Source organism: Capra hircus, chromosome 5, assembly GCF_001704415.2.
Source record: "Capra hircus breed San Clemente chromosome 5, ASM170441v1, whole genome shotgun sequence".
NCBI classification, from domain to species: Eukaryota; Metazoa; Chordata; class Mammalia; order Artiodactyla; family Bovidae; genus Capra; species Capra hircus.
The window spans coordinates 26,450,498-26,462,762 of record NC_030812.1 but is presented as its reverse complement, the minus strand read 5'-3'; the positions used below and the strand labels follow the sequence as shown (position 1 = coordinate 26,462,762).

General features: G+C 48.6%; 2 protein-coding genes across 2 annotated transcripts; both read left to right on the top strand.

The window, feature by feature from the left end:
• Nucleotides 1,005-4,592, top strand: PFDN5 (prefoldin subunit 5). The gene is made up of 6 exons (XM_005679909.1): nt 1,005-1,195; nt 1,402-1,504; nt 1,807-1,838; nt 2,945-3,019; nt 3,108-3,213; nt 4,388-4,592. The coding sequence occupies exons 1-6, from the start codon at nt 1,124-1,126 to the stop codon at nt 4,462-4,464; spliced, it is 465 nt and encodes a 154-aa protein (XP_005679966.1). The 5' UTR covers nt 1,005-1,123; the 3' UTR covers nt 4,465-4,592.
• Nucleotides 5,164-12,113, top strand: C5H12orf10 (chromosome 5 C12orf10 homolog). The gene is made up of 7 exons (XM_018047680.1): nt 5,164-5,428; nt 5,609-5,721; nt 8,259-8,418; nt 11,038-11,190; nt 11,316-11,438; nt 11,556-11,737; nt 11,891-12,113. Exons 1-7 carry the CDS (start codon nt 5,213-5,215, stop codon nt 12,087-12,089), a joined length of 1,146 nt encoding a protein of 381 aa, XP_017903169.1. The 5' UTR covers nt 5,164-5,212; the 3' UTR covers nt 12,090-12,113.

The following is a 12,265-nucleotide window of genomic DNA, read 5'->3' as shown; positions in this document are numbered from 1 at the left end:
TAGGCTTCTCAGTGCCATGCACTTTAGCAGCAGGTTCTGGAGAGTTTTTGTAGCTCAGATGGTAAAGAATCTGCCTGCAATGCAGGAGACCTGGATTCAATCCCTGGGTCTGGAAGATTCCCCCAGAGAAGGAAATGGCAACCCACCCCAGTATTCTTGCCTGGAGGAGCCTAGGGGGGTACAGTCCATGGGATCGCAAAGAGTTGGACACGACTGAACAACTAACACACACATACACATTGGGAAGTTTTGCGACTTACGTATGGTTTTCCTCTCCCCAACTAGATTGTTAAGCTCAGAACTATGTATCTTACACTCATGGATCCTTCACTTCTAGCACATGGTAAAACACTGTGTTGATTAATAAAGCTACTGCTGTACTGTGGGTCATAACGTGCCTCCTTCCTGTTCCCTCAACCACCAGACTCTGGCTTTATCTGCGCGAAGCATCCCTTTCATAATGCTACTGTCCCCCCTGTCCCTTGCTCCTAGAACTTCCCAAGCTTCTTCCTTGCCTGTTGTCACCAGGTTTATACCACCGCTGTGGTTATGGTGTTGCGCGGGTTTTCTCTAGTGGCAGGGAGTAGCGGCTACACTTCATAGTGGGTGTGTGGACTTATTTCGGTGGCTTCTCTTGTTGCCGAGCACAGGCTCTAGGCGCCCAGGCTTCAGTAGCTGCCCCTTGCAGGAGCTGTGCTCAGCAGTTGCTGCACAAGGGGCTTTGTTGATCCTTGGCATGTAGGCTCTTCCCGCACCAGGGATGGAACCCCTTTCCCTTGCATTGGCAGGCGGATTCGTAACCACTGGACCACCAGGGAAGTCCCAAGGCCTGAGTAAGATTAAGTTTCTTGAGCATAAGAATCCTGTTCGTTAGAACTTGATTATGCGAGGCTTGGGATATTTTGTGAGAAGAAAACGCCGCAGCCCTTTCTATTCCATGGGAAGTCACGCCGAAGATTCCGTACCCTCCGCCCCGCCGCGAGCCTCCTCCTCTTCTGGGTTGAAGGACCATAGAGACGTCTAGCGCTGCGAGGCCTCTAGGCGTAGCCATAGAGATACGCAGAGGACGGCTAGAGCGTTGCTCTCCCAGAGGGTTTCCGCTTCATAAGCCCTCCTTCCCAACATGGCGCAGTCGGTTAACATCACCGAGCTGAATCTGCCGCAGCTAGAAATGCTCAAGAACCAACTGGACCAGGTGGGGATAGGCTCCGAAAGCACCCCTTTCCCGCCTCACTTCCCTTCCCCCCCAGCGCGTACTTCCTTGCCCCCCACTCTTCCCCTCTTGGGGAGAATTCTCTTCCCAGGCGAAACCCCCACCCCGTCCCAGGACCCGCCCCTTCTCTGGCAGTGCCCGCTTCTCCCGCGAGCCCCCACCCTGACCCTCATTCCTGTTCTCTGTAGGAGGTGGAGTTCTTGTCCACGTCCATTGCCCAGCTCAAGGTGGTTCAGACCAAGTATGTGGAAGCCAAGGACTGTCTGAACGTGCTGAAGAAAAACAACGAGGGTACGGGGTAGGCGTGCGAAGGGAACCTGGGAGATGTGGCGAGCCGGCTTCTCTCTTCCCGCCTCCTAGTCCAGTTTTCTTACCTGAGACGAGAGAGCAGTCCATTACGTATTGTGTACCGCTGCAGGAGCCCTTTGCATGTTGCTTATCTAGAGTTGAAATGTCCAGGACATTTTCCTGCTCCTGTTGCCTCTGTTTTCGTCCTTTTCGTATAGTTTTCGGGCGCCGTGCCGCTTCGAAACTCCCTTTAAAAGTTGGAGCTGCCAACCTTCCCCACATGTTTGTCTTCATTGCTTTCACAGGGAAAGAATTACTTGTCCCACTGACGAGTTCTGTATCCTTTCCGCAGGAGCCTTTTCCCTGCCCTCTCGTTTTCTCCCTCACACCTAACAACCTTCAAAAAAGGGCGGGAGATTTTGATTATTCCAGAGTGCCTAGATGGTTCTGAGACTGCTGTTAACACAAGCTTAGCTCTGCTGTCTAACCTAAGGCCAGCAACTAATTAATGCTTGGTGAGCACCCAGGTGTATGCGTTTAGAATTGAGGTGTGATTATTTCCCTTTGCTCTCTGAGGATATAACCTAGTAGAGAGGTAGAACTGGTGGTTTACATTTTTACTGTAACTTAGAAAACATAAGCAATAGAATAGAGGATTTGGAAACAAAGGGGTTGGTTCTGTTTATTAATCCTCAATTTCAGTTTAATTATGGCTCTTATTCCTAACTGTTGTTACTAAGAAACCTGAATTATGTCTTACCTGTTGAATGTTGTATTTGAGTAAGTTATGGCAATAGGGCACCCATAAACTACCTGAGAATGGACAGGCTGAAAAGGAAACACAGGAATAGCAGCATAGTAGGGATTACTTAAATAATCAACGTTAAATCCATCAGGAATTAGCTAATTCATGTCTGGGAGTGTTAAAGAGAAAGTGAGGCTGGCTTTTCCCTCTATTACTCAACAGCAGCAGGAAAGAATTATCCTCTTTTGTCATTCTAATGATCTATCTATCATTCTAATTGCTCTAATATCTAGTCTTTCCGGAAGGAATAATGGTAAGAATAGTAAGAACTGCTTGCAGGATGGCAGATGGGATCAGAACAAGATCAGCACATGTGATTTTTCTCCATAAGGAACCAGCTTCCCTGTCTCTCCTCATGTGGAGTTTGTAGGCCTTCACATGTGCCTTATAGCTTATTCCTTTTAAATTTTTCTTTTTTTTTTTGTTTTTTGACTCCATGACTCGTGGGATCTTAGTTCCCCTGCCAGGGATTGAACCCAAGCCCCAATAGTGAAAGCAGTGACTCCTAGCGACTGGACCTCCAGGGAATTCCTGCCTCCTTTTTTAGAAAAGGAGGGTGTTGGTAGGTCAAGCTGAACTAGCTGACAGGGAATCATGACTCATACTGGGCTAGTTTTCCCTTAATCCTTGCTTCTCAGATGTATGTCCCCGGGAAGCTACACGATGTGGAACATGTGCTTATTGACGTGGGAACTGGCTACTATGTAGAGAAGGTGAGTAGAAGGGAAGGTAAGAATGCATCTCTGAGGGGGAGGGCTAGCGTGCAGAATGGGTCACCTCTCATTCACTCTGACCTTGCAGACAGCTGAGGATGCCAAGGACTTCTTCAAGAGGAAGATAGACTTCCTTACCAAGCAAATGGAAAAAATCCAGCCAGCTCTGCAGGAGAAGCACGCCATGAAACAGGGTAAGCTTGGCCTTGGACACCTCTTCAGACCCTTTCTGCCTCCATAATAACAAACATGGATTGCAGTGTGAACCATGGGAGGGAGTATCCCCTTTGCTGGATTAAAACTGTGGTTTTCTGTTTGGTATCTTGATGCATTACCCCTTAGATTCTGTGTCTAACATACCCACTACCTTTGGTGCTTGAGAAATTTAGAGAAAGGAAATCATGTGTTTTTGTGTTTGAGTTCCTATTTAATGGGGATGGAGTGAGGGAGCAGGTGCATGTAAATGAATACACAGCAAAGAAATAGAGCCTTAACTAGCCAACTACTAGCAGTTGTAGCCCTGCCTGCATATTAGAATCACCCAGATAGTTTAAAAAGAAAACCTGGGCGACTCCAAACCAACTACAGTTGACCCTTGAACAACGTGGGAGTTAGGGGTGCCAAACCTTGGTGAAGTGGAAGAAAATCTGCATATAATTTATAGTCTGCCCCTCTGTATCCTCGGTTTCAAGTTTGCAGATTCAACCAATTGTAGATCATGTCGTACTATAGTATTTAGTACTGGGTGGGGGGGAACATGTAAGTGGACCCACACCGTTCAAACAGGTATTGTTCAAGGAGCAACTGTGAATCAGTAGGGTGAGATTCCAGAGAAGAGTGTTTGTTTGTTTGTTTTTAAAGCTCCCTGTGTGATATACAGTCAGGATTAAGAACCACTGTTCCAAAAGTAGACATCTTTTCCACATTATTAATTTCTGGGTATATGTGACTCATTTGAAACTGTATTTTGTTCGTTTTTATATCCCAGTGGTTCTCATATTATTCTCATATGAGCTTCCCTGGTGGCTCAGACAGTAAAGAATCCACCTGCAATACGGGAGACCTGGGTTGGGAAGAGCCTTTGAGGAAGGAAATGGCAACCCGCTCCAATATTCTTGCCTGGAGAATCCCCATGGACAGAGGAGGTGCTCTGTCCATGGGGTCTCCAAGAGTCAGACATGACTGAGTGACTTTCACATCTCATATTATTGACAATTTAGATTCTAAATTGGTGTTGTGTTTGCCCTCTACAGTGAATCTCTGTGTTGAAAGTTAAATAACTGTAGTAGTCTACCTGTCAATTTTCCTTAACTCTGAGCTCTCCCCTTTAGCTCCTGCCCAGGGTCTGACTCTTCTTTTATTCCACAGCTGTCATGGAGATGATGAGCCAGAAGATTCAGCAGCTCACAACCCTGGGAGCAGCTCAGGCTACCGCCAAGGCCTGAGAGCTTGTTTCAGAAATGGGGCAGAGGGTGCCTGCTTCCGGGGCCTGGGACTTTGTGGATGTGGTTTCCCGGAATGGGGAAAGAAGAGGGTCTGTGTTTAATGCTAATAAATGAGCCAACTGGGCAGAGTGGTGGTCTTTTCTTGCATTAGGCAAGGGACTAGTGAGGAGGTGGGAGGGCGGTGTTAAGAGGGTGTGCCCCTGACCAGAACCTGATAAGCAGGAGTGATGCAGTGCTCATCTTGGGGGCTTCACTTGGGAATCTGAGGAACTGGAGTCAAAATTCAATGCTGGTAATACAGGATGCTCAGGGCTGGTGCACTGCGATGACCCAGAGGGATGGTATGGGGAGGGGGATTCAGGATGGGGAACACGTGTACACCCGTGGCAGATTCATGTTGATGTATGGCAAAACCAATACAATATTGTAAAGTAATTAGCCTCCAATTAAATTAAAAATAAGTGAACTGTGGTATAGAAATTTGAGAAGATGGAAAATGCCATCAAAAAGCTTCAAGGTATGATCTCTCAGCATTGTTTTTAATGCAACTTTGGGCACCAGGTAGCAAAGCAGTGGTCCAGCCCTGGGTAAAATAAAAGCAATAATAATTTTTAAAAAATCAATGCTGGGTGGCAGGCCCTCTGCGCGGCCCGTTGCCATAGGAACAGCTGCCAACCGGAAGTGGGGGTGCGCAGGCGCTTCCCCTTCCGGGTCGGCGCTCTTACTGACTCCTCGTGGAGAAAGCTGCATGGGCCGCCGCTTCCTGCGCGGTTTCCTCCCTGTGCTGTTGCCGCTGCCACCGCTCCGGAGCCCGCATCTCAAGCTCAGCCTGGAGCCTGTCCCACCTTCCAAACGACCCCGCAGCCACCTCATGGCCCCGCCCCGAATCGGGACGCACAACGGCACCTTCCACTGCGATGAGGCGCTGGCGTGCGCGTTGCTGCGCCTCCTGCCGGAGTACCGGGTAGGTACAGGCCGCGCGAACTGACCCGGGGGCTGCCGCCAAATCTCCGGGGTGGACCGCGTCCTCCTAGAGATGTCCCGCCCGAGCACCCCTCTCCCCTCCTCTGCTCCTTGGAAGCCCGACATTAATTCCCTACCCGTGCGACCCTGGCAACCCCCTCACCTCCTGTGTCCCCTGCAGGATGCAGAGATCGTGCGGACCCGAGACCCCGAGAAACTGGCTGCTTGTGACATCGTGGTAGACGTGGGTGGCGAGTACGATCCTCAGAGACACCGATATGACCATCACCAGAGGTGAGGACTCACTACCATTCCTTTAATTTTCTCAGTGCCCCAGGCCACTGCCGTGGTTCTTGTCAGCGAAGGGAACCGCCTCATCGTTGAATCCCATGGGACTGCTGTCTCCCATGCTTCCAGTGCTCCACCTGCTCTGCGCCCATCTAGGTGGCTTTGTGCTTCGCTGAGCCCTCGCGTCTGCCGTGGCCTCCCTTGGTCACCCCCGGGGCCCTTCCCGATTCACTTCCTTCTTTGGCTCCGCCAGGCTTTTCTCCCAGCAGCCTTATCGTTACCTCACTGAATACCCCAGCAGAGATTAATCCATTCCTGTGCCCTTGCTGCCCTACCTCAGGCTGCTGGGCCCACGTGATTGTGGCAGGTGGTGAGTGTGTGCTGTCTTCTACGTCATTGACACTCTACCCCTGGGAAATCGTTCTGGCCGAGAGGCCAGAATCCCCAGTACCTCTCCAGTCCTTTTCCCTCGCCTCAAGCCCCTACCTCATCAAACTTTCTCAGTGAGTGATCCTGTCTCTCTTCTTTCAAAAGAAATTGAGCTTTTCCTGTGGGTACTTCCTCAGTCTCTCCCTCCTGAATCAACTCCCTCTTTCCAATTCAGGAAACCCTTCTGTTTGCCCCTTTTCCAATGTATCACTTCCTGCTCTGGGACTCTATATCACCGTTTCTACTGCTTATCTGAAGAAAGAAACTGTTTACGTATCTCCTGTCTTGAAAACAAAGGACTGAAAAAAACCCATAACCCCCTCCCTCACATACACCTCACTGTTTAAAATGGTTATCTCTGGGGTATCATGAGGATATTTGAAGTCTGTTTCTCTCTTTCTCTCTCTCCTTCCCTCCCTATCTTTCTCTTTTTTATTTAAGTATACATATTACTTTTCATTAGTGATGTGGAGAGGGAATGCTCCCAGTGTGTACAACCTAATCTCACCCTCACTTCTCAGGCATTCTTCAAAAGAAGAGCTGACCCTGGCTCCATATTTCTTTCAGTTCATTCCTTTTATCCATCCTATCATTCATTCAGCCAGGTCTTTTCCAATCGCTCTACCAGAAATGCTGGTGGAAAGGGCACCAGTGACCTCAATGCCAGACTCAGGTTGCTGGTTGAGGGTTAACTGACTGACCTGTCACCTTAACCCTCTCACCTTAACTGACTTCTTTGTGGCACTTGATGTAATTGACTGCTTCCTTTTTCTGGTAATTTTATATACTTAAAAAAAAATTGTGCCATTTTTGACATGTAAAACAATATATTTAATATTTCTGGAATATAAAACATAAAATGAACACCCAAGAACTGATCTCCCAGCTGAAGAAATAGACCATTATCATTATCTTAGCACCTGTACCTGTGTGCCTCTTCCCCATCCCAACCCCACCTCCCCAGGAGTAAGCAACATCCTGAATTTTGTGTTCATCATGTCCTTGCTTGCTCTTGTGTACAGTTTAGCACTTATGTCTTATCTGTTTGCATCAACTATTTATTTAGTTTTGCTTCTTCCTGAATCTTTTCTGGGACATTATTTTTATTAGTCTTTATACCTTAAGAGTATTTATAGGTACTTTTGTGTTTACTTAATATTTAATAATAATAGTCATTAGAATGAAAAAATGAGCTTCCTTGGTGATTCCACTGGACTGGTATTTAGAAATTAGAGCTGTGGTTTCTACTGTTCTAACAACTATCATACCATTTCCGTGCCCTCTGTCCCAAGGCTGTTCAAGTCCCTGCCTTCCTCACTCACCCGGCACACTGCAGGTGATCTTGGATCGCTTCTCCATGCTGGCTGGCACAACGCACTTTCTGACATGCTCCGGCCTGCTTAAAGTCTCTCAGTGGCTCCTCCTTACCTACAGATAAACTTCAAACTCTGAAGTGTAGCATTCAAGGCCTGCCCTGGTCCAACTCCTGCTTTATCTTTTGCCTCTCATTCCTCATCCCAGGCTGCTTTCTTGAAGATCCACGGATACCTCTCTCTTAGGCATTATACATGTTGTTCCCGCTACTTGGAATGCCTTTTCTCCTTCCCCCTTTATGTGTCTGGCACACACCCACTAATTCATCTTCCAAGAATGACCTGAAGGTTCTTCTCCTGAGCGCTTTCCTCTCCTGAGCCCTTGTTTATAACCAGCTGGAGCATTCCTTTGGTTGCTCATGTGAGTGTGCGTGGGGGGTTGTGTGTGGCCATGTGTGGCCATGTGTCCCTGTCCGTGTGCCTTAGGAAGATAAACTTGAAGGCAGGGACAGAGTCTTAGTTTTTTTCATCTCTGATGTTTACAACAAAGTCTGGGCATCTTGTAAGCACTGAGTTAATCCTTGTCAAATGACATCTGAGCCACAGGGAAGCCCAGTGGATGCATGGGGGCTCCAAACTCAAGTCCGTGTTAACCCCCAAGGACAAGCCAAAGCCTCCCCAGCCAGGCTTTGTCCCAGTCCCCCCGGTGTTCCCCAGCCTCCCCACCGCGCTGTGCCTGCACCTGCACACGCTGGGTGAGCCGGGGCGGTTGGCGCTAGCCCCCCTCCCTGTGCTCCTCAGGTCTTTCACAGAGACCATGAGCTCCCTGTCCCCTGGGAAGCCGTGGCAGACCAAGCTGAGCAGTGCGGGACTCATCTATCTGCACTTCGGGCACAAGCTGCTGGCCCAGTTGCTGGGCGCTAGCGAAGAGGACGGCATGGTGGGCACCCTCTATGACAAGGTGGGGACCCAAGGACAGAGATGCCCCCCACGTGCGTCTCCACCCCGTGGGCCAGAGCGACACTCACAACCACGCTCAGGTCAGGGTTCCTGACCCGTGCTGGCTCACCGCCCTCTCGCTCAGTCAGGCCTGTCCTCTCGCAGGGGGATGGGTAATCTCTCCTGCCTCCATTCTCGGGTGGTTGTGAGACATGGATGAGGTATTGAAAACTGTAAAGCATGCCCTGACACACATAAAAACAGTTGTTCAGCAGCTTGGTAGTGGACCAGGCTGCCTGTGTTTGGCAGCATGTGACTAAGGTGCTGGCTGGCCTGAAGGTGGAGGGCGGCAAAGGCACAGTGAGTTGGGAAACTGGCGAGGGTTTGATTATGAAAACCTCTTCAGGTTCCACCAGCGCCCCCTGCACGCAGTTCAGGTGCCTGTGGTTGGGGAAGCAACAAGGGCTAGTGGCCCTGGCATGCACGTTGGATCCATGATTCTGAGGTCAGCTACTTGACCCTGCTCCTGTGAAGTTCACAAGTCAAAGTTCAAATGCAGTCAACTCTGTTTTTTGCGGATGGGCTGTTGAGTTCAGTTCTCTGTCTCGGCTTCTCTGTCTCCTCTGTGACACAGCATTAGTATGATCCAAAAAAGTTGAATAAATGTGAATGTTTAAATTGGAGCTTCTGGAATAGGTTTTAGACTGCCTGGGTCAATCTTCCCTTCTACTGCTGAGGGGTTTCTAAGCAACTGAACTAAATTATACCCAAGGTTTTGTTTCTGGTGTACTACATGGTGATTCACAATTTTTAAAGATTATACTCCACTTACAGTTATTATAGAATATTGGCTATATTCCATGTGCTATAAAATATTTTCTTGTAGCTTATTTTAAGCATGTTCTTCTTTTTAATGTTTATTAATTTTTTTGGCTGTGCTGGGTCTTAGTTGTGGCATGTGGCATCTAGCTCCCCAACCAGGGATCAAACCCAGACAGACCCCCTGCATTGGGAGCTTGGAGTCTCAGCCACTGGATCACCGGGGAAATGCTTTTTTTATTTTACACATAGTAGTTTGTACCTCTTAACCCAGCCCCATCTTGCTCCTATCTTCCCTCCTCCGATTGGTAGCCACTAATTTGTTCTGTGAGTTTGTTATTGTTATATTCACTAGTTTTTTAGATTCCACATATAACTGATATACAGTATTTGTCTTTCTGTGACTTATTTTACTAAACATAATACCCTACAAGTCCATCCATGTTGTCATTTTCATTTACGGCTAAGTCATATTGTTGTGTACATCTTCTTTATCCACTCATCTGCTGATGGACACTTAGGTTGCTTTCACACCTTGCCTATTGCAAATAATGCTGCTGTGAACATTGAAGTGCATGTATCTTTTTGAATTAGTGTTTTTGTTTCAGATAAATACCCAGGAGTAGAATTGCTGGGTCATATGATAGTTCTATTTTTAACTTCTTGAGGAACTTCCATACTGTTTTCCACAGTGACTGCACTAATCTACATTCCCATCAACAGTGTACAAGGGTTCCCTTTTCTCCACATCCTCACCAACATGTGTTCCTTGTGGTATTTTTGATGATAGCCATTCTGACAAGTGTGATATAGTATCTCAGTTGTGGTTTAATTTGCATTTCTCTGATAATCAGTAATGTTGATGGCCTTTTGGCCATCTGTAGATCTTTGGGAAAATATCCAGTTCTGCCTATTTTTCAGTTGGGTTGTTAGGTTTTGGTGTTAAGTTATATGAGCTGTTTTGTGTTTTTGTTTTTTTAATATTCATTATTTATTTATATTGTAAGTACAGAATCTTAGTGATTGGACCACCAGGGAAGTCCGAGCTGTTTGTATGTTTTGGATATTAAAATTACACCCAAGTTTTAACTGAGCCTCGGGTTGGGGGTTCAGACCAATTGGTGCTGGGCAGAGAGGAGTTTCTTTTCCAGCTCTCCCTGAGTAGCACTTTTTCTACATACCACAGATGTGTCTAAATGTAGGCCTATTTTGTAAGGCAGTTTTGCATTAAATACTGATATCCCATGTCCTTTTCTGCCCCCAGACTCTTGAGGCATCCTACCATTTCTTTAGGCTCAGGAGATGCCATTGGTACATCATGGGCTTCCCCGGGACTACAGTCCAGCCCTTGATGTCTAGTACTCATCTTCTCCCACTTGATGGGTATGCTTGATCAGACCCTCCTGTAGCTCAATAAGTGGATCAGTGAATAGCCTGCTCAGCCCACCTGGACATCTACCTGCCCTCAGCCATGAGGATCCACCCCACAGAGCCCATCATGGAACTCAAGACCTTCCTTGTTCAGAACACAGCAGCTCCCTCCCCACACATGCTGGCCTTGGCTTTGGCTTTGAGCTGTAGTAGAGTGAGCATTGGATCAGAAATCAGGTGATCTGAATTCAGCCCTAGCACTGTATGCTCTCTGCCATTTAGGAAGTTGCTGAACTCCGCAATTCCCCCTCTCGTCGTCCAAGTAATGTTGGGAGATCCTTGCAGGATCCTTGTGAAGATTAAAGACTGTATCTGCATACATGTTGAGATCTATAAAGCTTTATGCAAATAGTCAGTGCCCTCCAGAGCCCTTCTTCTACTACTGCCTTAGATGTATGAAAACTTCGTGGAGGAAGTGGATGCGGTGGACAATGGGATTGCCCAGTGGGAGGAGGGAGAGCCTCGGTACCTGCTGACCACCACGCTGAGCGCCAGGGTTGCTCGGCTTAATCCCACTTGGAACCAGCCCAACCAAGACACTGAGGTAAGGAGGGCCTGGGGAAAAGAGGCTGAGGTGTGTGAAAACCAGGGGAGGAAGTGAGTGGGCTTGGCCTCTTCAGCCCTAGCAGAGTTAGAAGTTCGGGCCAGCACCATGGTTCTCATTTCCAGGCTGGGTTCAAGCGTGCAATGGACCTGGTTCGAGAGGAGTTCCTGCAAAGACTAGATTTCTACCAGAACAGCTGGCTGCCAGCGCGGGCCCTGGTGGAAGAGGCCCTGGCCAAGAGGTTCCAGGTATGGGCCCGGGAGGAGGCACTGTGGCCCTGGAGAGTATGTGCTGGCAGGCTGCTGGCCTGTTGGGGCTCGTGCTCCTATCCTGAGCCTTCTGTCCTGGCTCCACTTCCTCTGCAGGTGGACCCAAGCGGGGAGATAATAGAACTGGAAAAGGGTGGCTGCCCCTGGAAGGAGCACCTCTATCAGCTGGAATCAGGGCTGTCCCCCGCAGGGACCATCACCTTCGTTATCTACACAGACCAGGCTGGACAGTGGCGGGTGCAGTGTGTGCCTAAGGAGCCCCATTCGTTCCAGAGCAGGTGAGGGCCTAGGGGTCCACCCTGCAGCCCTGCAGGCATGTTTCACCCCCATCAGAGGAGGCAGCCACTAACCTAGGCCTCTGCTCCCCCTCTCCCAGTTCCTCACAACCTCCATTTGCCCCCACCAACTCCCTCTTTCTGCTCACTCCGTAGGCTGCCCCTGCTAGAGCCATGGCGGGGTCTTCGGGATGAGGCCCTGGACCAGATCAGTGGAATTCCTGGCTGCATCTTTGTCCATGCCAGCGGCTTCATTGGTGGGCACCGTACCCGAGAGGGTGCCCTGAGCATGGCCCGTGCCACCTTGGCCCAGCGCCCAGCACCTACGCCTGCCCCAAATCCCCTAGTCCAATAAAACTCCCATCTCATGCTGACCAAATAATGTTCTATTACTGCTCTGCACTATTCTGGGAGCTTAAATTTGGGGAAAGTGCAACATGTATTACGTGCCAGAGCTGGTGCTAGGTATTTTCTCAGTTTTGCTTTCAAATCATTTGAAAACTATCCAGTTCTTAAGGGTAAATAATGACC